At 46.0% G+C, this 23,489-nt stretch overlaps 1 protein-coding gene across 2 annotated transcripts in view; it reads left to right on the forward strand.

Annotated features, from left to right (window-relative positions):
• Positions 1-23,489, forward strand: part of btbd9 (BTB (POZ) domain containing 9) — a 183,095-nt gene that overhangs the window by 104,973 nt on the left and 54,633 nt on the right. For both annotated transcript variants that reach the window (XM_060855349.1, XM_060855358.1), the window contains exon 7: positions 11,062-11,171. In XM_060855349.1, coding sequence (XP_060711332.1) covers positions 11,062-11,171 — 110 coding nt within the window. The remainder of the gene's footprint in view (positions 1-11,061; positions 11,172-23,489) is intronic.

Here is a 23,489-nt window from a genome sequence, read left to right on the forward strand (position 1 = left end):
CACAGTCCAAAGATGTGCGGGTCAGGTGAATTGGTCATGCTAAATCGCCCATAGTGTTAGGTAAGGGGTAAATGTAGGGGTATGGGTGAGTTGCGCTTCGGCGGGTCGGTATGGACTTGTTGGGCCGAAGGGCCTGTTTCCACACTGTAAGTAATCTAATCTTAACATTTTGGCTTTTTTCAATGAGAAGATTCTGATCAATCATTAAGAAATTCGGAGTCCACTTTTAGTCCATGAGAATTGGCAAAGTGCAAACGGGAAGCCCAGCATGTGGCCAGAACTTGCAAAATAAGTCGAAGGCATTCGTCTAAACTTCCCTCAATCTCTGATGTTCTTTCCTGATACCTTGAGTTCTCTCGCTGCTGGATCACTGTTTCTCTGCTCTGCAATCTCAGTGATTTGAAGTTTGAGCTGGGTTGTGTATCTGCCACGCCCTCTTGATACCTCAGCTCACTTTGGGGAACTCCACTGCAAACAGTCTGACAGAAAAAAGAAATCACCATTACTCTCTGTTTCTCATTGCTCATTCAATTCCATGTCAGTGTGGCCATGGACCCTTTTATAGCCCGGGTTCTGACTTGGCTCATAAGCTTGTGATGCAGCACTTCTTTAAAAAGCCTTTTTAAAGTTCACGTACACTGCGTGAACTGCATTATCCTACAGTTCTGAAGAAGAGTCAAGTCAGAAATTGAAAAATTAGAAAAACTAATTCTGTTTCTCTTTCCACCAATCTTGCCGGACCGACTGGGTTTATACAGCACATAGGGTCTTTAATTGCCCACATTAACCCTGCGTTGCTTCAACAAAACAATCGCAAGCAAATTAGTAAAGTATATATTCTGGCTTTCTTTAATCAATCTACATTTGTGCAAATGTATTAATTTATTAATCTAAAATCTTTAAAAATCTATTAATTTTGCCCTGAATTGTCATTTCTTACATACAGCTTATGGTCCGACTGATTTTCCCTGGTTGAATTCTATCCATGGTTTAATATATAATATAATGTTGATATTCTCCTGTCACACTAAAAAAGAGTCCTGTTTATTTAGTGTTGTGATGGATTTGGACCAGTGTTTTCTCAAAGCTCTGATGTCTCTGTGTTATGCTTTGGATGGTGTATCCCCATTGCAGACTGAGCGAGTGGTTTAATTCATGTAATTGCTGGCCTATTGATCCCCAGAGTATGTATTTTTGTACTGGTATAAGCTGAGTGAGAAGAGATGGATGGCTAATGCTGGAGGTGAATCTGCCTGACAATTACGAGTTAATAAGAGGGAATGTCAATCTATGAGAGATATAGAGTGGCCTATAGCTCCCTGCCTCGTTTTCTCTTTAATGAAGGAATGTATTGGTTTGGGGCGATCGATGGGAAGCTATTAGATCACACTGCTGCCCTGTGCTGCTGCAATCAAATGCAACCAAGTGTGTGAACAAATTCTCTTCCTTCAGTCTCGGTAGGAATTAGAACTGGTCTCATGTTGGCATTACAAACATGTTGATAAAAGGTGAGCAATGAGTTTATTGTGAAGCCACTCAACTTCCAAATGTGACTGAATGAAACTGAACCCCTTCCTCTGTGTCAGTATTATTCACCTCTTTGTATGTACCAGGAAGTTTATGTCAGAATGCAGGAGAAAATGGAAGCTTTCATTGTACACTGTTTACCGTCAGAACTCCCAAACTAGACCCATTCCTTTTCTGCAACTCAAGAAAAAGAACCAGAGCAGAAGGTGGCATATCCCATTAAAATGTAGCTGCTAATTCCCAAACACATGTCCAGAAACAGAACTGAGCATCCCATGCTACATTTCCAAAACCACCTATTGCAATTCTACCCTTTGTGACCCCAATAAAGCCACTCTCCCATTCCCAAACACTTCCATTCAGCTCCCTCCCTCTCCAGTCACTTAACGCACCATGAAGCAACACATTCCACTAATTCTCCATTTGCCTTCATCAGTGGGACATTGAGTATAAAAGTTGACAAGTCAGGTCGCAGCTCTCTAAAACTTTAATTAGGCCACGTTTGGTGTATTGCGTGCAACTCACACTTGCTGTCAACTCCATATTTGACATGTGGGAGTTGTTTAAAGGCCTGATCAAAGTTCAGGATCAGCACATTCCAGTAAGGCGGAAGGACAAGGATGGAAAGATGAGGGACCTTTGGGTTATGAGGAGTTTGTGAATTTAGTCAAAAGGAAAAATGACGCATCTGTAAAATTTAGGAAGTTATATTCCCAATGAGCCCTGTCTGATTTTAAAGAAAGCAGTAAAGTACTCAAGGAGCCATGAAGTGACCTTGGTGAGTCATAGAGATGTACAGCATGGAAACAGACCCTTCGGTCCAACCCGTCCATGCTGACCAGATATCCCAATCCAATCTAGTCCCACCTGCCAGCACCTGGCCCATATCCCTCCAAACCCTTCCTATTCATATACCCATCCAAATTCCTCTTAAATGTTGTAATTGTACCAGCCTCCACCACTTCCTCTGGCAGCTCATTCCATACACGTACCACCCTCTGCGTGAAAAAGTTGCCCCTTGGGTCTCTTTTATATCTTTCCCCTCTCACCCTAAACCTATGCCCTCTAGTTCTGGACTCCCCGACCCCAGGGAAAAGACTTTGCCTATTTACCCTACCCTTGTTAGAATGGATGGCCTGGAAATATGCAGGGAAGAGGTTCTGGGAATATTGGAGAGGATGAAAATAGATAAGTCTCCTGGGCCTGATGGCATTTACCCTAGGATCCTATGGGAAGCTAGGGAGGAGATAGCAGAGCCATTGGCCTGGATTTTTATGTCGTCATTGTCAACGGGAATAGTACCAGAGGACTGGAGGATAGCGAATGTGGTCCCCTTGTTCAAGAAAGGGAGTAGGGATAGCCCTAGTAACTATAGGCCAGTGAGTCTGACTTCAGTGGTGGGCAAAGTCTTAGAGAGAATGGTAAGGGATAAGATTTATGAACATCTGGATAGGAATAACGTGATCAAGGATAGCCAGCATGGTTTTGTGAAGGGCAGGTCGTGCCTCACAAACCTTATTGAATTCTTTGAGAAGGTGACTAAGGAAGTGGACGAGGGTAAAGCAGTAGATGTTGTGTATATGGATTTTAGTAAGGCGTTCGATAAGGTTCCCCATGGTAGGCTAATGCTAAAACTACGGAGGTATGGCATTGAGGATACATTAGAGGTTTGGATTAGGAATTGGCTGGCTGGAAGGAGACAGAGGGTAGTAGTTGATGGACTATGTTCATCTTGGAGTGCAGTTACTAGCGGTGTACCACAAGGATCTGTTTTGGGACCATTGCTTTTTGTTATCTTTATAAATGATCTAGAGGAAGGGCTTGAAAGCTGGGTAAGCAAGTTTGCGGATGACACAAAAGTCGGTGGAGTTGTGGATAGTGAGGAAGGAAGTGGTAGGTTACAGCGGGATATAGATAAGTTGCAGAGCTGGGCAGAAATGTGGCAAATGGAATTCAATGTAGCTAAGTGTGAAGTCATTCACTTTGGTAGGAGTAACAAGAAGATGGATTACTGGGCTAATGGTAGGCTACTTGGTAGTGTGGATGAGCAGAGGGATCTTGGTGTCCATGTACACAGATCTCTGAAAGTTGCCACCCAGGTAAATAGTGCTGTGAGGAAGGCATATGGTGTACTGGGCTTTATTGGTAGAGGAATTGAGTTCCGGAGTCCTGAGGTCATGTTGCAACTGTATAAGACTCTGGTGCGGCCTCATCTGGAGTATTGTGTGCAGTTTTGGTCGCCATACTATAGGAAGGATGTGGAGGCATTGGAACGAGTGCAGAGGAGGTTTACCAGGATGTTGCCTGGAATGGTAGGAAAATCTTATGAGGAAAGGCTGAGGCACTTGGGGCTGTTCTCATTGGAGAAGAGAAGGTTTAGGGGAGATTTGATAGAGGTGTATAAAATGATTAGGGGTTTAGATAGGGTCGACACTGAGAACCTTTTACCGCTAATGGAGTCAGGTGTTACTAGGGGACACAGCTTTAAATTAAGGGGTGGTAGGTATAGGACAGATGTTAGGGGTAGATTCTTTACACAGCGGGTTGTGAGTTCATGGAATGCCCTGCCAGTAGCAGTGGTGAACTCTCCTTCTTTATGGTCATTTAAGCAGGCATTGGATAGGCATTTGGAAGTTATTGGGCTAGTGTAGGTTAGGTAGGATTCGGTCGGCGCAACATCGAGGGCCGAAGGGCCTGTACTGCGCTGTATCTTTCTATGTTCTATGTTCTATGTTCTATGTCCCTCATAATTTTGTAAACTTCTATAAGGTCACCCCTCAGCCTCTGATGCTCCAGGGAAAACAGCCCCAGCCTGTTCAGCCTCTCCCTGTAGCTCAGATCCTCCAACCCTGGCAACATCCTTGTAAATCTTTTCTGAACCCTTTCAAGTTTCACAACATCTTTCCCGATAGGAAGGAGACCAGAATTGCACACAATATTCCAGCAGTAGCCTAACCAATGTCCTGTACAGCCGCAACATGACCTCCCAACTCCTGTACTCAATACTGTCCCAAGTCATTCTATCGATATATTATTCTCTTGTTTTTAATGAGGGAGAAGGCAGGATCACTCAAGGATAAAGGAGGATACTAATGCTTGGAGGCAGAGGATATGGGTGAGATCCTAAATGAGTACTTTGTGTCAGTATTCACCCAGGGAAAGGATATGGAGGGTGGTGAGATTTGTTTGGAGCATGCTAATGTGCTCGGGCATTTTGCGATTAAGAAAGAAATGGTATTGGGTCTCTTGAAGAGCGTTAAGGTGGATAAATCCCCAGGGCCCAATGGTGTCTACCCCAGGTTACTGAGAGAGCAAGAGGGAAGATTGCTGGGGTTTGGCCAAGATCTTGTAGCCTCACCAGCCACTGGAGAGGTACTGGAGGACTGGTGAGTAGCTAACTTTGTTCTTCTATTTAAGAAGGGAAATAGCAATAACTCAGTAAATTATAGACCAGTGACTCTCATGTCGGTGGTTGGGAAGGTATTGGAGAAAAGTCTTAAGGTTACGCACATTTGGAAAAGCATGACCTAGTTAGGACCAGTCAGCATGGCTCTGTGTGGGGCAGGTCATGGATTCCTAACGTGATTGAATCTTTCGAGGAGGCGATGAGGGTAGAGCAGTGGATGTTGTTCACATGGATTTTAGTCAGGCTTTTGACAAGGTCCCTCATGGTCGGCTCAACCAGAAGATTAAGATTCACAGGATCCACGGGGCCTTGCCCGTGTGAATTCAGAATTGGCTTGCCCTGGGAAGGCAGGGGGTAGTGGGGGAAGGGGGTTTTTCAGGGTGGGGGTCGGTGACTGGTGGGGTTCTGCAGGGATCAGTACTGGGCCCTCTGCTGTTTGTGATATGTATAAATGACCTGGATGGAAATGTAGATGGCTGGGTTGGTAAGTTTGTAGGTGATACAAAGATCGGGGGGAGTTGTGGATAGTGTTGAAGGTTACAGCGGGACAGAGATCAGTTGCAGATATGGGCAGAGAAAAGGCAGATGGAGTTTAATCAAGGTAGTTGTGAGGTCTTGCACCTTAACTGGATACTTTTCCTTAATGTTTGATCATCTAATGACAGGACCCTGAACAGCATTGATATACAGAGGGACTTTGGGGTTCCAGTCCATAGTTCCCTGAAAGTGGCCACACAGGTAGACAGGGGTAACGAAGGCTTATGGCGTGCTTGCCTTTATTGGTCTGGGAATGGACTACAAGAGTCAGGATGTCATATTGCAGCTCTATAAGACATTAGTTAGGCCATACTTAGAGTATTGCATTCAATTCCAGTTGCCAATTACAGGGAGGATGTGGAGGGTGCAGAAGAGATTTCCCAGAATGCTGCCTGGATTAGAGGGTATGGGTTATAAGGAGAGGCTGGAAAAACATGGGTTGTTTTCTTTGGAGCAGTGAAGGATAATGGGAGACTTGATGGAAGTCTGTAAAATTATGAGATGCAGTGATAGGATTGATAGTCAGAATCTTTTTCCCAGGTTGGGTTGGCGGGGGGGCATTGTTTTAAGGTGAGGGGAGAAAGTTCAAAGGAGATGACTGAGTAAAGGATTACCCCTGAGAGTGGTAGGAGTCTGGAACATACAGCCAGGGATGGTGTGGAGGCAGATACGAGGGATAGGCATATGGATATGCAAGCAATGGAGGGATATGACCAAGGGCAGATTGAAGAGATTAGCTTCATTTGGCATAATGTTCTGGTCACTGCACGATAGGAAGGATGCGGAGGCTGTGGAGAGGGTACAAAAGAGATTTACCAGGATATTGCCAGAACTCGTGTGTATTAGCTATAAAGAGAGGTTGGACAAATGTGGATTGTATTTGCCAGAGCATCAGAGCCTGAGGAGTAACCTGATAGAAGTATATAAAGTTATGAGAGGCATGGATAGGGTGGAGATTCAGAGTCTTTTTCCCAGGGTGGAAATGTCAGCTATGAAGGGGACGTGGGTTTAAGGTGAGGGGGAAAAGTTTATCAGAGATATGCGGGGAGCACACACACACACACAGACACACACAAAACAAATAGCATGCACAGAATAATGCAAGAGGACACATGCAGAACCAGCCACATTAGATTAGATTAGATTAGATTAGATTAGATCACTTACAGTGTGGAAACAGGCCCTTCGGCCCAACAAGTCCACACCGACCGGCCGAAGCGCAACCCACCCATACCCCTACATTTGCCCCTTACCTAACACTACGGGCAATTTAGCATGGCCAATTCACCTGGCCCGCACATCTTTGGACTGTGGGAGGAAACTGGAGCACCCGGAGGAAACCCACGCAGACACGGGGAGAACGTGCAAACTCCACACAGTCAGTCGCCTGAGTCGGGAATTGAACCCGGGTCTCGGGCGCTGTGAGGCAGCAGTACTAACCACTGTGCCACCGTGCCGCCCACATGCAAATACAGGTATGCACGCATGCATACCAACACACAGTCTGTCTCACACACAGATGCAGACACATTCACATGTACGCAAAAGGTCACAGTCCGTTGACTCGATGGGCTACAGGGCCTTTTTCTGCAACTACCATAACAACCCCATTATTCTTACAGATAGCTGAGATCTCCTTACAAGTTTGTTTCTCAATTTCCCTCTGACTATTAGGGGGTCTATAATACAATCCCAATAAGGTGATCATCCCTTTCTTATTTCTCAGTTCCACCCAAATAACTTCCCTGGATGTATTTCTGGGAATATCCTCCCTCAGCACAGCTGTAATGCTATCCCTTATCAAAAATGCCACTCCCCCTCCTCTCTTGCCTCCCTTTCTATCCTTCCTTTAGCATTTGTATCCTGGAACATTAAGCTGCCGTCCTGCCCATCCCTGAGCCATGTTTCCGTAATTGCTATGATATCCCAGTCCTATGTTCCTAACCATGTCCTGAGTTCATCTGCCTTCCCTGTTAGGCCCCTTGCATTGAAATAATTGCAGTTTAGTTTATCAGTCCTACCTTGTTCTCTGCTTTGTCCCTGCCTGTCCTGACTGTTTGACTTGCTCCTTTTCCCAACTGTACCCGTCTCAGATTGATCTCTTTCCTCGCTATCACTGTGGGTCCCCTGCCTCCAACATCAGTAGTTGAACAAAAAAAATTTACAGCCCAGGAACAGGCCCTTCGGCCCTCCAAGCCTGAGCCGATCCAAATCCACTGTCTAAACCTGTCGCCCAATTTGTAAGCATCTGTATCCCTCTGCTCCCCAACTACTCCTGCATCTGCCCAGCCACATCTTAAATGAATCTACCGTGCCTGCCTCTACCACCTCTGCTGGCAATGCGTTCCAGACACCGACCACCCTCTGTGTGAAGTACTTACCGTGTGTATCCCCCTTTTACCTCTCACCTTGCAGGCGTGACCTCTCAATATTGAATTCCTCACCCTGGGAAAAAGCTTATCTCTATCCACCCTGTCTATACCCTTCATGATTTTGTAAACCTCAATCAGGTCCCCCCATAATCTCCTTTTGTCTAATGAAAACAAACCTAACCTCCTCAACCTCTCTTCATAGCGAGGTTCCTTACCAGGCAACGTCCTCGTAAACCTTCTCTGCACCCTCTCCAAAGCGTCCACATCCTTTTGGTAGTGTGGCGACCAGAACTGTACAGTATTCCAAATGCGACTGAACCAATGTCTTGTACAATTTTAACATGACCTGCCAGCTCTTATACTCAATACCCCGTCCAATGAAGACAAGCACACCATATGCCTTCTTGACCACTCTATCCACCTGTGCAGCAACCTTCAGGGTACAATGGACCTGCACTCCCAGATCTCTCTGCTCATCAACTTTTCCCAAGGCTTTTCTGTTTACAGTATAGTTCGATTTTGAATTAGACTTTCCTAAATACATCACCTCACATTTGACTGGATTGAACTCCATCTGCCAATTCTCCACCCAACTCTCCAGTCTATCTATATCCTCCTGTATTCTCTGACAGTCCCTTATGCTTTCTGCTACTCCACCAATCTTTGTGTCATCTGCAAACTTGCTGTTCATACCAACAGTGCCCTCTTCCAGATCATTTATGTATATCACAAACAACAATGGCCCCAACACCGACCCCTGTGGAACACCAATGGTCATCTTCCTCCATTTCGAGATACTCCCTTCAACTATTACTCTCTGTCTCCTGTTGCTCAACCAGTTCTTTACCCACCTGCTAGAACACCCTGCATACCATGTGACTTCACTTTCTCCAATCGTCTAGTAAGGCGTTTGATAAGGTTCCCACTGGTAAAGTCCATGTATATGACGCCTTAGAGGAAGTGACCAAGTTGATAAATGAAGGAAGGGCTGTAGAACTTTATTACGTTGGTAAGGCACGATCTCCCCCACACAAACCATGTTGTCTATCACTGATAAGCCCATTCTTTTCTAAATATATATAGACTTTTCCCCTCAGTACCTTCTCCAGCAACTTTCCCACCACCGACGTCAGGCTCACTGGTCTGTCGTTAGCCGGAATATTCCTACTACCCTTCTTGTGCAGGGGACAACATGAGCAACCCTCCAGTCCTCAGGCACCTCACCTGTATTTAAGGATGCCACAAAGATATCTGTCATGGCCCCAGCTATCTCCTCCCTCACCTCCGTCAGCAGCCTGGGATAGATCCCATCCGGTCCTGTGAATTTGTCCACCTTAATATCCTTTCGCCTACCGAACACATCTTCCCTCCTCAAGTCAAGGTCATCCAGAGTAAACAAACTTTTGTCTCTAATCTGAACATTCATCTTGTTCCTCTCCTCAGTGTACACTGATGCAAAGTAATCATTGAGAATCTCACCATTTTCTCAGGTTCGACACACAGCACTCCTTTCTTATTGTGGTTCTGTTCGCCGAGCTGGGAATTTATGTTGCAGACGTTTCGTCCCTGTCTAGGTGACATCCTCAGTGCTTGGGAGCCTCCTGTGAAGTGCTTCTGTGATGTTTCCTCCGGCATTTATAGTGGTTTGTATCTGCCGCTTCCGGTTGTCAGTCCCAGCTGTCTGCTGCAGTGGCCGGTATATTGGGTGCAGGTCGATGTGCTTATTGATTGAATCTGTGGATGAGTGCCATGCCTCTAGGAATTCCCTGGCTGTTCTCTGTTTGGCTTGTCCTATAATAGTGGTGTTGTCCCAGTTGAATTCATGTTGTTTGTCATCTGTGTGTGTGGCTACTAAGGATAGCTGGTTGTATCGTTTCGTGGCTAGTTGGTGTTCATGGATGCGGACCAGAGGCAGATTCAAACCACTACAAATGCCGGAGGAAACATCACAGAAGCGCTTCACAGGAGGCTCCCAAGCACTGACGATGTCACCTAGACAGGGGACGAAACGTCTGCAACACAAACTCCCAGCTCGGCGAACAGAACCACAACAACGAGCACCCGAGCTATAAATCTCCCAAACTTTGAACTTCCTTTCTTATCCTTTAGCGGACCAATCCCTTCTCTAGTTGCCCTATTGCTTCTGATATAAGAATGAAAGACTTTGGGATTCTCCTTGCTAAAGTTATTTGATGACCCCTTTTAGCCCACTTGGTTCCTTGTTTAAGACTGGTCCTATTCTCCCAATAGTCTTCCAGGGCCCATTCTGTTCTTAGCTGCCTGGACCTTACGTACGCTTCCCTTTTCCTCTTGGCTAGTCACATGATTTCTCCTATCATTGACGGTTCACGAATCTTGCCTTTCCTATCCCTTGTTTTCACAGGGACATGCCTATCTTGCACTATCTTCAACCAATCTTTTAAAGCCTCCTACATATCAAATGTGAATTTCCTTTCAAATAGCTCGAATTCCCTTCGAATTGAAATCCTCTTGAGCAGCTATAGCACATCTTCCTGCTTGTATATTAGTCCCCTACCAATTCAGGTGCAATCCTTCCTTCCTTATACAGGTCACCACCAAAAAAGTGATCCAAAAATGTGAACCCTTCTCCCCTGCACAAGTTCCCCGGATTAAACTCTATCTGCCATTTCTCTGTCCATATCTGCAACTGATCTATATCTCACTGTATCCTTGAACAACCTTTGACACCGTCCGCAACTCCACCAATCTTAGTGTCATCTGCCAACTTACGAATCCACTCATCTACATTTTTATCCCAGTACGGATCTCTGTGGAACACTACTAGTCTCTGGAAAACACTCTTCCGCCACTTCCCTCTGTCTCCTTTGGGCAAGCCAATTCTGAATTCACGTGCACAAGTCACCGTGGGTCCCCTTCCCGTGCCTTACCAAAATACAATACCTCACAGTGATCTAAATTATGCACCACCTACCACTCCTCAGTCCATTGGCCCATTTGACCATGGTCCCATTGTACTAGGAGATAACTTTTCTTGTGTAGCCTTTCACAAGCTGTAGGTTAATTTGCAAGTCAGTATCTATGAACTGGCTCCCGTGACACTTCAGTTATGATATAGCTCAGATGGCCTTTCTCAGAGCTTGGAACAAAATGTATACTCTCGACTGGTGGGTCTAAATGTGCCAACCTGTGAGAGGATGATGTAATTCTCCTGATACTGATTTTGTTTTTTGTTTGCAGGTATATCCGCATCGTTGGAACACACAACACTGTGAACAAGGTATTCCATCTAGTCTCTTTCGAATGTATGTTCACCAATAAGCCCTTCTCATTGGATTCTGGGTTACTGGGTAAGACAGCTTTTTTTTCCCATCTACTGCCAAGTATGAATATTGTCCATTTCAATCTGGATAACATGGTATTAAACTTTTCATCCCTTAGCTACCCAATTAGATAATAGACAATAGGTGCAGGAGTAGGCCATTCTGCCCTTCGAACCAGCACCACCATTCATTATGATCATGGCTGATCATCCTCAGTCAGTATCCTGTTCCTGCCTTATCTCCATAACCCTTGATTCCACTATCTTTAAGAGCTCTATTGCCACCTCTATATTATCACTGGATTGCATCCCTACCTCAGTTCAGCCAGGGAAACCCTCACCCATAACAGTTCTTTGAGAAGGTGACTATGGAAGTGGATGAGGGTAAAGCAGTAGATGTTGTGTATATGGATTTTAGTAAGGCGTTCGATAAGGTTCCCCATGGTAGGCTAATGCTAAAACTTCGGAGGTATGGCATTGAGGATACATTAGAGGTTTGGATTAGGAATTGGCTGGCTGGAAGGAGACAGAGGGTAGTAGTTGATGGATTATGTTCATCTTGGAGTGCAGTTACTAGCGGTGTACCACAAGGATCTGTTTTGGGACCATTGCTTTTTGTTATCTTTATAAATGATCTAGAGGAAGGACTTGAAAGCTGGGTAAGCAAGTTTGCGGATGACACGAAAGTCGGTGGAGTTGTGGATAGTGAGGAAGGAAGTGGTAGGTTACAGCGGGATATAGATAAGTTGCAGAGCTGGGCGGAAATGTGGCAAATGGAATTCAATGTAGCTAAGTGCGAAGTCGTTCACTTTGGTAGGAATAACAAGATGATGGATTACTGGGCTAATGGTAGGCTACTTGGTAGTGTGGATGAGCAGAGGGATCTTGGTGTCTATGTACACAGATCTCTGAAAGTTGCCACCCAGGTAAATAGTGCTGTGAGGAAGGCATATGGTGTACTGGGCTTTATTGGCAGAGGAATTGAGTTCCGGAGTCCTGAGGTCATGTTGCAGTTGTATAAGACTCTGGTGAGGCCTCATCTGGAGTATTGTGTGCAGTTTTGGTCGCCATACTATAGGAAGGATGTGGAAGCTTTAGAACGAGTGCAGAGGAGGTTTACCAGGATGTTGCCTGGAATGGTAGGAAAATCTTATGAGGAAAGGCTGAGGCACTTGGGGCTGTTCTCATTGGAGAAGAGAAGGTTTAGGGGAGATCTGATAGAAGTGTATAAGATGATTAGGGGTTTAGATAGGGTAGATACTAAGAACCTTTTACCGCTAATGGAGTCAGGTGTTACTAGGGGACATAGCTTTAAATTAAGGGGTGGTAGGTATAGGACAGATGTTAGGGGTAGATTCTTCACACAGCGGGTTGTGAGTTCATGGAATGCCCTGCCCGTATCAGTGGTGAACTCTCCTTCTTTATGTTCATTTAAGCGGGCATTGGATAGGCACTTGGAAGTTATTGGGCTAGTATAGATTAGATTAGACTTACAGTGTGGAAACAGGCTCTTCGGCCCAACAAGTCCACACCGACCCGCCGAAGCGAAACCCACCCATACCCCTACATTTACCCCTTACCTAACACTACGGGCAATTTAGCATGGCCAATTCACCTGACCCGCACATCTTTGGACTGTGGGAGGAAACCGGAGCACCCGGAGGAAACCCACGCAGACACGGGGAGAACGTGCAAACTCCACACAGTCAGTCACCTGAGTCGGGAATTGAACCCGGGTCTCAGGTGCTGTGAGGCAGCAGTGCTAACCACTGTGCCACCGTGCCGCCCACAAAGGTTAGGTAGGACTCGGTCGGCGCAACATCGAGGGCCGAAGGGCCTGTACTGCGCTGTAATCTTCTATGTTCTATGTTCTATAACACTGTCATCTTGATTTGAGTATTCCAGTATTCCCCCGGATATCCTGTACTCTCCATAAATCTAACTCATCCAAACCTCTGCTACCCCGATCGCAACTCCCACCAAGCCTAATTTCATCATCACATGAGGCTCACTGAACAACATTGGTTCCTGGTTTTTAAGTTAAAGTTCTCACCTCCTGGTTCAGCTCCCTTCTGGGTTTTGCCTTTTCCTATCTCTGTACTCTCTTCTGACGTCCAAACAGGATCACACATAAGGGATAAATAATAATCTTTCATTTATTGGTGGAAAGCCGAGGGCTTGTGTTTTAATCCGAATAGAGAGATCCCGTCATGTCCACACAGACACTAAACATCCGTCTAGTTTAACTTCATTTTCTGGCTCTTCGCCTGTATCTTTGTATGCTGTGTCGTTTCAAGTCTTCATCTAAATACTACATAGATTTCATCAAAGTTCCTGCCTCTACCACCCTTTTAGGGCAGGAATTCCATGACCTGCTCAGTGAGAAATGTTCTCCTCAAATCTTCTTTAAACTTTCTGCTCCATGCACTAAAACTGGGCCATAAAAATAAAACATATAACTGTGGATGCTGGAAGTCTGAAACAAAAACAGAAACTGCTGGAAAAACTCAGTGCAAGCTGGAAGAGCAGATCTCATTTTCCAGCTCACCTTTATTCCTTGTTTCATCTGCCTGATGGTCTTTCTCTTCCACTAGTCCCCATCTCACACAGACACAAACAGACCCCCATGTCACACTCTCCCACCCATCCCCACACCCCCTGTTAGGGTCACTGGACCCGAGACATTACCTGCTTTCCTTCCACAGACACTGCCAGACCCGCGCAGTCTGTCCAACAAGTTTTGTTTCTGCCTAAAGCTGTGACGCCTGGTTATTTTCCATTATTGGAGGGGTCAGAGTTTCTCCATATCTACCCTGTTTATGACCCTCAGAACCTCCTCCACTTCAGTCCGGTTCCCTCTTCAGCCTTCTCTGTTCTGAGGAAAACAATCACAGTCTTTCTGGAAGCTTCGATAAAGGACCAGCAGTCGGGCATTCGGCCTTTCAAGCCTATTCCACCATTCACAATGATCATCCAATCTAACGGCAAACCTTGGTAGACTGTTCCTAGTCACAGGCCGGGAATACTCCCCTCCTGACTCCCCAAAGCCTGTCCACCGTCTACAAGGCACAAGTCAGGAGTGGGATGGAATACTCCCCACTTGCCTGGATAGGCACAGCTCCAACAAGACTTCAGAAGTTTGTCACCATCCTGGACATCTGGATTAGTGGTGCTGGAAGAGCACAGCAGGTCAGGCAGCATCCGAGGAGCAGTAAAATCAACGTTTCAGGCAGAAGCCTTTCATCAGGAATAAAGACAGAGAGCCTGAAGGGTGGAGAGATAAATGAGAGGAGGGTAGGGGTGAGGAGAACTGCTGTGCTCTTCCAGCACCACTCGAATCCAGAATCTGGTTTCCAGCATCTGCAGTCATTGTTTTTACCTTCCATCCTGGACATAGCAGCCCATGTTTGATTGGCACTACAACCACAAACATTTACACCCTCCATCACCAACACTCAGTAGCAGCGTCAGTGCTACTCAGAACAATCAACAAGAAGCACTGCAGAAATTTACCAAAGATCCTCAGATAACGCCATTCATGACCTTTACCATCCAGAAGGACACGAGCAGAAGATATACCACCACCTGAAAATTCCCCTCCAAGCCACTTGCTTGGAAATGTATTGCCATTCCTTTACTGTTGCTGGGTCAAAATTGTGGACTTCCCTCCCTAAAGACATTGTCATTCAATCTGCTGCAAAAGGACTTCAGGGATTTCAGAAGTCAGCTAATCACCACCTTCTCAAGGGCGCCTAGGGATGGGCAATAAATACTGGCCCAGCCAGCAGTGCCTACATCCCAACAGTGAATAAAGAAAAGCTACTCCTCCTTCTCCCTCATACCCTTTCATCATTTCAGTTCAAATACTAAATCCAACTCCTTCTTGAAACCATATAATTTTGTGGCCTTGGCTGCTTCCTGTGGTAGCAGATTCCACAGGCTCACCACTCTCTGGCTGAAGAAATGTCTCCTCATTTCCATTCTAAATTGACCCCCTCTAATTCTAAGGCTGTGCCCAGGGGTCCTAGTATCCCCACCTGATGGAAACAACTTCCCAGCGTCCAACATTTCCAAGCCATGTATTATCTTGTAAGTTTCTATTAGATCTCCCCTCAACCAATGAATACAATCCCAGGATCCTCAGCCATTCCTCGTATGTTAGACCTACCATTTCAGGGATCATCCGTGTGAATCTCCGCTGGACACGCTCCAGTGCCAGTATGTCCTTCCTGAGGTGTGGGGACCAAAACTGGACACAGTACTCCAAATGGGGCCTAACCAGAGCTTTATAAAGTCTCAGTAGCACAACGGTGCTTTTATATTCCAACCCTATTGAGATAAATGATAACATTACAGTTGCTTTCTTAATCACGAACTCAACCTGCAAATTAACCTTTAGAGAATCCTCGACTAACACTCCCAGATCCCTTTGTACTTTGGAAAAAAGAATAGAGGCATGGACTATTTTCTAAACGGTGAGAAAATTCATAAAGCCAAAGTGCAAGACCTCGCATTTGCTCACATTGAATTCCATCAGCCATTTCCTGGACCACTCTCCCAAACTGTCTAGATCCTTCTGCAGCCTCCCCACTTCCTCAGTACTACCTGCCTGTCCACCTAACTTCGTATCATCGGCAAACTTCGCTAGAATGCCCCCAGTCCCTTCATCCAGATCATTAATATATAACGTGAACAGCTGCGGCCCCTATACTGAACCCTGCGGGACACCGCTTGTCACCGGCTGCCATTCCGAAAAAGAACCTTTTATCCCAACTCTCTGCCTTCTGTCAGACAGCTAATCCTCAATCCATCCCAGCAGCTCACCTCGAACACCATGGGCCCTCACCTTGCTCAGCAGCCTCCCGTGTTGCACCTTATCAAAGGCCTTTTGGAAGTCTAGATAGACCACATCCACTGGGTTTTCCTGGTCTAGCCTACTTGTCTCCTCTTCAAAGAATTCCAACAGGTTTGTCAGACACAATCTCCCCTTACTAAATCCGTGTTGACTTGTTCTAATCCGACCCTGCACTTCCAAGAATTTCGAAATCTCATCCTCAACCATGGATTCTAGAATTTTGCTGCTGAAAATGTGTTGCTGGTCAAAGCACAGCAGGCCAGGCAGCATCTCAGGAATAGAGAATTCGACGTTTCGAGCATAAGCCCTTCATCAGGAATGAGAGAGAGTAGCCAAGCAGGCTAAGATAAAAGGTAGGGAGGAGGGACTTGGGGGAGGGGCGATGGAGGTGGGATAGGTGGAAGGAGGTCAAGGTGAGGGTGATAGGCCGGAGTGGGGTGGGGGCGGAGAGGTCAGGAAGAAGATTGCAGTTTAGGAGGGCGGTGCTGAGTTGAGGGAACCGACTGAGACAAGGTGGGGGGAGGGGAAATGAGGAAACTGGAGAAATCTGAATTCATACCTTGTGGTTGGAGGGTTCCCAGGCGGAAGATGAGGCGCTCCTCCTCCAGCAGTCGTGTTGTTATGTTCTGCCGGTGGAGGAGTCCAAGGACCTGCATGTCCTCGGTGGAGTGGGAGGGAGAGTTAAAGTGTTGAGCCACGGGGTGGTTGGGTTGGTTGGTCCGGGCGGCCCAGAGGTGTTCTCTGAAGCGTTCCGCAAGTAAGCGGCCTGTCTCACCAATATAGAGGAGGCCACATCGGGTGCAGCGGATGCAATAGATGATGTGTGTGGAGGTACAGGTGAACTTGTGGCGGATATGGAAGGATCCCTTGGGGCCTTGGAGGGAAGTGAGTGTGGAGGTGTGGGCGCAAGTTTAGAAATTCTAGAATTTTACCTACAACTAAGGTTAGGCTAATTGGCCTATAACTTTCCATCTTTTGTCTTGATCCTTTCTTGAACAAGGGGGTTACAACAGCAATTTTCCAATCATCTGGGACTTTCCCAGACTCCAGTGGTTTTTGAAAGATTACAACCAATGCCTCCACTATTTCCTCAGCCACCTACCTTAGAACTCTAGGATGTATCCCATCGGGGCCAGGAGATTTATCAATTTTTAGATCTTTTAGCTTTTCTAGCACTTTCTCTTTAGTAATGGCAACCATACTCAACTCAGCCCCCGACCCTCCTTAATTGTTGGGATATTACTCATGTCTCCCACTGTGGAGACTGACACAAAGTACTTATTAACTTCTTCAGCTATTTCCTATCTCCCATCACTAGCCTTCCTACATTAATTTGAAGTGGCCCAATGTCTACTTTTGCCTCTCATTTGTTTCTTATGTATGAAAGAAGCTTTTACTATCATTTTTAATATTGATCCTCTCCTTCCTTATTTCTCTCTGTTATCCTCTGTTTTTGTAGCCTTCCCAATCTTCTGATTTCCCAGTGTTCCTGGTCACTTTATAGGATCTCTCTTTTTCTTTGATACATTTCCTGACTTCCTTTGTCAGCCGTGGCTAAGTTTTCTTTTCTTTTTGCTTCAGTCCTAGTCTGCCTTGAACTTAAACCCTGCACACTTGCTAACCTGCTGCTTATCTTTCTACTTGGCTCCTTACTCCCTGTTGCTTTCCCTTTCCCTTCCCCTTCCCCCCGACTCACAAGTTTGAAGTCCTAGTGACCACCCTATTTATCCTGTCCACCAGAACACTGCTTCCAGATCGGTTCAGGTGGACCCCGTCCTATCAGTACAGATCCCCCTCCCCGTTCGAAAACTGGTGCCAATATCCTATGAAATGGAATTCCTCTTTCCCACACCAGTCTCTTAGCCGCATGTTTACTTCCTAATTTTCTTATCCATTTCCCAATTAGCACGTGGCTCGGGCAGTAATCCAGAGATTATGACCTCCTTCAATTTCCTTCCTAGTGCTTGATAATCCCCAAACAGGTCCTCCACGCTAGTCTTGCCTATGTAGTTAGTCCCAACGTGGACCACAACAACTGGATCCTCCCCCTCCCGCTCCAATATCCTTTCAAGCCGGTCGGAGATGTCCCGCACCCTGACACCGGGCAGGCAACACACCATGCGAGACTCCCGATCCGGCATGCAAAGGATACTATCTGTCCCCCTAATTATAGAATCCCCTATAACCACTACTTGTCTATTTGCTCCCCCCTCTTGAATGGCCTTCTGCACCATGGTGCCGTGGTCAGCTGGCTCATCCTGTCCATAGCCCTTTCCCTCATACGTACAGGGAGCAAGAATCTCGTACCTGTTGGACAGGGTCAGAGGCTGAGACTCCTCCACTCCTGAACTCAGGTTCCCCCTACCTGCCTCACTTACAGTCACATTCTAATGTGCCTGATCACTAGCTGAATGTGAAGTACTTAATCTCCCAGGTGTGACTGTCTCCTGAGACAAAGCGTCCAGGTAACTCTCCCCCTTCCGGGATGTGCCGGTGTTTGAAGCTCAGATTCCAGATCATCAACTCTGATCCGGAATTCTTCAGTTGCTGCAGATGTGGTCACTGCCGTTTACAATGGGATCAGCCAGCTTCCACATCATACAGCTACAGCACATCACCTACCCAGCTGTCTCTCCTTATTTAATTAATTCTTCAGGAAGGGCTTATGCCTGAAACATTGATTCTCCTACTCCTTTGATGCTGCCTGACCTGCGCTTTTCCAGCAACACATTTTCAGCTCTGATCTCCAGCATCTGCAGACCTCACTTTGTCCTAGCTATATGATTAGGAAGGGTTTGGAGGGATATGATTAGATTAGATTAGATTAGATTACTTACAGTGTGGAAACAGGCCCTTCGGCCCAACAAGTCCACACCGACCCGCCGAAGCGCAACCCACCCATACCCATACCCTTATATTTACCCCTTACCTAACACTACGGGCAATTTAGCATGGCCAATTCACCTGACCCGCACATCTTTGGACTGTGGGAGGAAACCGGAGCACCCAGAGGAAACCCACGCAGACACGGGGAGAATGTGCAAACTCCACACAGTCAGTCGCCTGAGTCGGGAATTGAACCCGGGTCTTCAGGCGCTGTGAGGCAGCAGTGCTAACCACTGTGCCACCGTGCCACCCATAAATGGGTCGGGTGCTGGCAGGTGGGACGAGATTGGGTTGGGACATCTGGCCGGCATGGACGGGTTGGACCGAAGGGTCTGTTTCTGTGCTGTACATCTCTATGACTCTGTGTCAGGATTGATGTGTAGGGAGAGACTGGGTCAGTTAGGATTATATAAGCTGGAATTCAGACGAATGGGGTAGGAGGGGAATCTCATAGAAAGTTATAAAATTCTAACATGTTGTTCCCAATGACTCAGATGTTCAGACCAGAGATTATAGTCGAAGGATACGGGATATGCCTTCTAGGACAGAGATGAGGAGAGATGTCTTACTCTGGGTGAGCCTATAGAATGCTCGGCTGCAGGAAACTGTTGAGGCCAGAAAAATTGAAGACTTTTAAGAAAAATGTAGATATTATTTTTCGTTCCCTGCTCCCACTTCCCCTCTATATCTGGTGATCTCTTTAGACCTGAGTTAGAAGATCAGCTATGATTGTATCGAATGGAGCTTAACCGAATGCCCCTCTGGAAAAAATGTTGCTCAGACATGATCTGCCCTTAACAAACCAGCACCTGACTGTTCTTGGTTAATCCCTGCCTCCTCAAGGGTAAATGAATTTTGTCCCTCAGAATTGCTTTTAGTAGTCGTTCCAGCTGAAGTTAGACCGACTGGCCTGTAGTTTCTTGGTTTACATCTTATGGAGTCACATGGCACAGAAACAAACCCTTTGGTCTAATCAGTCCATGCCGAACATAATCCCAAACTAAACTGGTTCCACCTGCCTGCTCCTGTCCCATATCCTTCCTATTCATGTACCTATCCAAATGTCTTTTAAACATTGTAATTATACCTACATCCATCACTTCCCTAAGAAAGCTCATTCCCCATCCAAACCACCCTCTGTGTAAAGAAATTGCCTCCCCTATTTTTCTTTAAACATCTCCCCTCTCACTTTAAAAACATGTCTCCTAATCTTGAAATCTCCCATCCTCGGGAAAAGACAACTACCATTAACTCTCTATACCTCGTTATTTTATAAATTTCTATCAGGCCGCCTCTCAACTTCCTACGCTCCACTGAAAGAAGTCCCAGCCTACCCAGCCTTTCTTTATAATTCAAACCTCCGTACCTGGCAACATCCTGGGAAATCTCTTCTGAATCTTCTCTAGCTCAATCATATCCTTCCTATAACTGGGCGACCAGAACTGGACACAGTATTCCAGACGAGGCCTCACTAATGTCCTGTACCACCTCAACATGCCTTCATTGCTTAGTCCTTTAAGTACGGGAGTTGGGACGTCAAGTGTGCCCAAGCCTTTTTAACTCTTTGAAGTTTACATCACGTGTAGAAGTATGGTTACGTACCTAACCTCCTTAGTCCCTCTGTCCTCCGTCACTACCCAGGACCTTACCATTAATTGTATAAGCCATATCCTTGTTTGTTGTACCTTGTATTTATCCAGATTGAAATCCCTCTGCCATTTTTCATGGCAGAGGGAGCCATTTGATCAAGACCCCTTTGGTGGCATTGTGGACAGTGAAGAAGGTTTTCTAAGGTTACAATTTCGGTATCGTCCGTAAACATACGAAGCATGCCTTCTGTATTGCCATCCGAATCATTTATATAAATGATAAATGCCAGAGGACCCAGAACCTACCCCTGTGGAGTACCAGTCTGAAAAACAACCCTCCTCCATTACACTCTCTCTCCAAAGTTTGGGAGAAGATTTGTAGCTCGGGTGCTCATTGTTGTGGTTCTGTTCGCCGAGCTGGGAATTTGTGTTGCAGACGTTTCGTCCCCTGTCTAGGTGACATCCTCAGTGCTTGGGAGCCTCCTGTGAAGCGCTTCTGTGATGTTTCCTCCGGCATTTATAGTGGTTTGTACCTGCCGCTTCTGGTTGTCAGCTCCAGCTGTCCGCTGCAGTGGCCGGTATATTGGGTCCAGGTCGATGTGCTTATTGATTGAATCTGTGGATGAGTGCCATGCCTCTAGGAATTCCCTGGCTGTTCTCTGTTTGGCTTGTCCTGTAATAGTAGTGTTGTCCCAGTCGAATTCATGTTGCTTGTCACCTGCGTGTGTGGCTACTAGGGATAGCTGGTCGTGTCGTTTCGTGGCTAGTTGGTGTTCATGGTGTAACAGCCACGCTCAGACAACAACTCACCAGGACAAAGGACCCGATACCCAGCAGGAGCAAAACCAGTGTAGTGTACAAAATCCCATGCAAGGACTGCACAAAACACTACATAGGACAAACAGGAAGACAGCTAACGATCCGCATCCATGAACACCAACTAGGCACGAAACGACACGACCAGCTATCCTTAGTAGCCACACACACACATGACAAGCAACATGAATTCGACTGGGACAACACTACTATTATAGGACAAGCCAAACAGAGAACAGCCAGGGAATTCCTAGAGGCATGGCATTCATCCACAGAGGAAAAAGTGAGGTCTGCAGATGCTGGAGATCAGAGCTGAAAATGTGTTGCTGGTTAAAGCGCAGCAGGTCAGGCAGCATCCAAGGAGCAGGAAATCACCATTCCTGATGAAGGGCTTATGCCCGAAACGTTGAATTTCCTGTTCCTTGGATGCTGCCTGACCTGCTGCGCTTTAACCAGCAACGCATTTCCAACACTCACCCACAGATTCAATCAATAAGCACATCGACCTGGACCCAATATACCGGCCACTGCAGCGGACAGCTGGAAACTGACAACTGGAAGTGGCAGGTACAAACCACTATAAATGCCAGAGGAAACATCACAGAAGCGCTTCACAGGAGGCTCCCAAGCACTGAGGATGTCACCTAGACAGGGGACGAAACATCTGCAACACAAATTCCCAGCTCGGTGAACAGAACCACAACAACTCTCTCTCCTGCTGTTAAGCCAATTATGTATCCAATTGGCAAGTTCACCCCGAGTCCCATGTGACCTAACTTTACTAATTAGTCTACCATGCAGAAACTTGTCAAAGGCTTCACCAAAATCCAAATAAACAACCTCTACAGTTCTGCTAACATTAATCTTTTTGGTAACTTCCTCAAAAAACTCAATCAAGTTTGTGAGACATGATTTTCCTCACACAAAACCATGCTGACAATCCCTAATTTTTGCCTCTCGAAATGTCCATAAATCCTATCTTTTATAACCACCTCCACTTATTTACCCACAACCAAAGTCAGATTCAAAGGTCGAGAGTTCCCTGGTTTCTCCTTACAACATTAACCATCCTCCAATCAGCAGGCACCTCACTCTTGGTATGAGATGATGCAAATATTTCTGCAAAGGGGTCTCTTAACTTCCTTCCTTACTTCCCAGAACACTCTGGGATACATTAGATCAGGTCCCACAGATTTATATGCCTCTATATTCTCTAAGACCTCCCGAACTTGCTCATCTGAAATGTGAAGTGTTTTTAAAACATCAAAGTTTATTTCTCTGCATTCCCTAGACTCCGGTTCTTTCTCCACAGTAAAAACTAAAGCAAATTATTTATTTAATGTCTCTCTATTGCCTGGGGGTCAATACAAAAAAAACCTCCTTGATCTTTAAGAGGCCTCACCCTTCTCTAGTGAGCCTCTTGCTCTTAATGTATTTGTAGAGTCCCTTTGGATTATCATTAACCCTATCTGCCAATGCCACTCTCATATCTCCCTCTGGATTATCATTAACCCTATCTGCCAATGCTACTCTCATATCCCCCTCTGGATTATCATTAACCCTATCTGCCAATGCTACTCTCATATCCCCCTTTGGATTATCATTAACCCTATCTGCCAATGCTACTCTCATATCCCCCTTTGGATTATCATTAACCCTATCTGCCAATGCTACTCTCATATCCCCCTCTGGATTATCATTAACCCTATCGGCCAATGCCACTCTCATATCCCCCTCTGGATTATCATTAACCCTATCTGCCAATGCTACTCTCATATCCCCCTCTGGATTATCATTAACCCTATCTGCCAATGCTACTCTCATATCCCCCTCTGGATTATCATTAACCCTATCTGCCAATGCCACTCTCATATCCCCCTCTGGATTATCATTAACCCTATCTGCCAATGCCACTCTCATATCCCCCTCTGGATTATCATTAACCCTATCTGCCAATGCTACTCTCATATCCCCCTCTGGATTATCATTAACCCTATCTGCCAATGCTACTCTCATATCCCCCTCTGGATTATCATTAACCCTATCTGCCAATGCTACTCTCATATCCCCCTCTGGATTATCATTAACCCTATCTGCCAATGCTACTCTCATATCCCCCTCTGGATTATCATTAACCCTATCTGCCAATGCTACTCTCATATCCCCCTCTGGATTATCATTAACCCTATCTGCCAATGCT

The sequence above is a fragment of the Hemiscyllium ocellatum genome, chromosome 3, assembly GCF_020745735.1.
Source record: "Hemiscyllium ocellatum isolate sHemOce1 chromosome 3, sHemOce1.pat.X.cur, whole genome shotgun sequence".
Lineage (NCBI taxonomy): Eukaryota > Metazoa > Chordata > Chondrichthyes > Orectolobiformes > Hemiscylliidae > Hemiscyllium > Hemiscyllium ocellatum.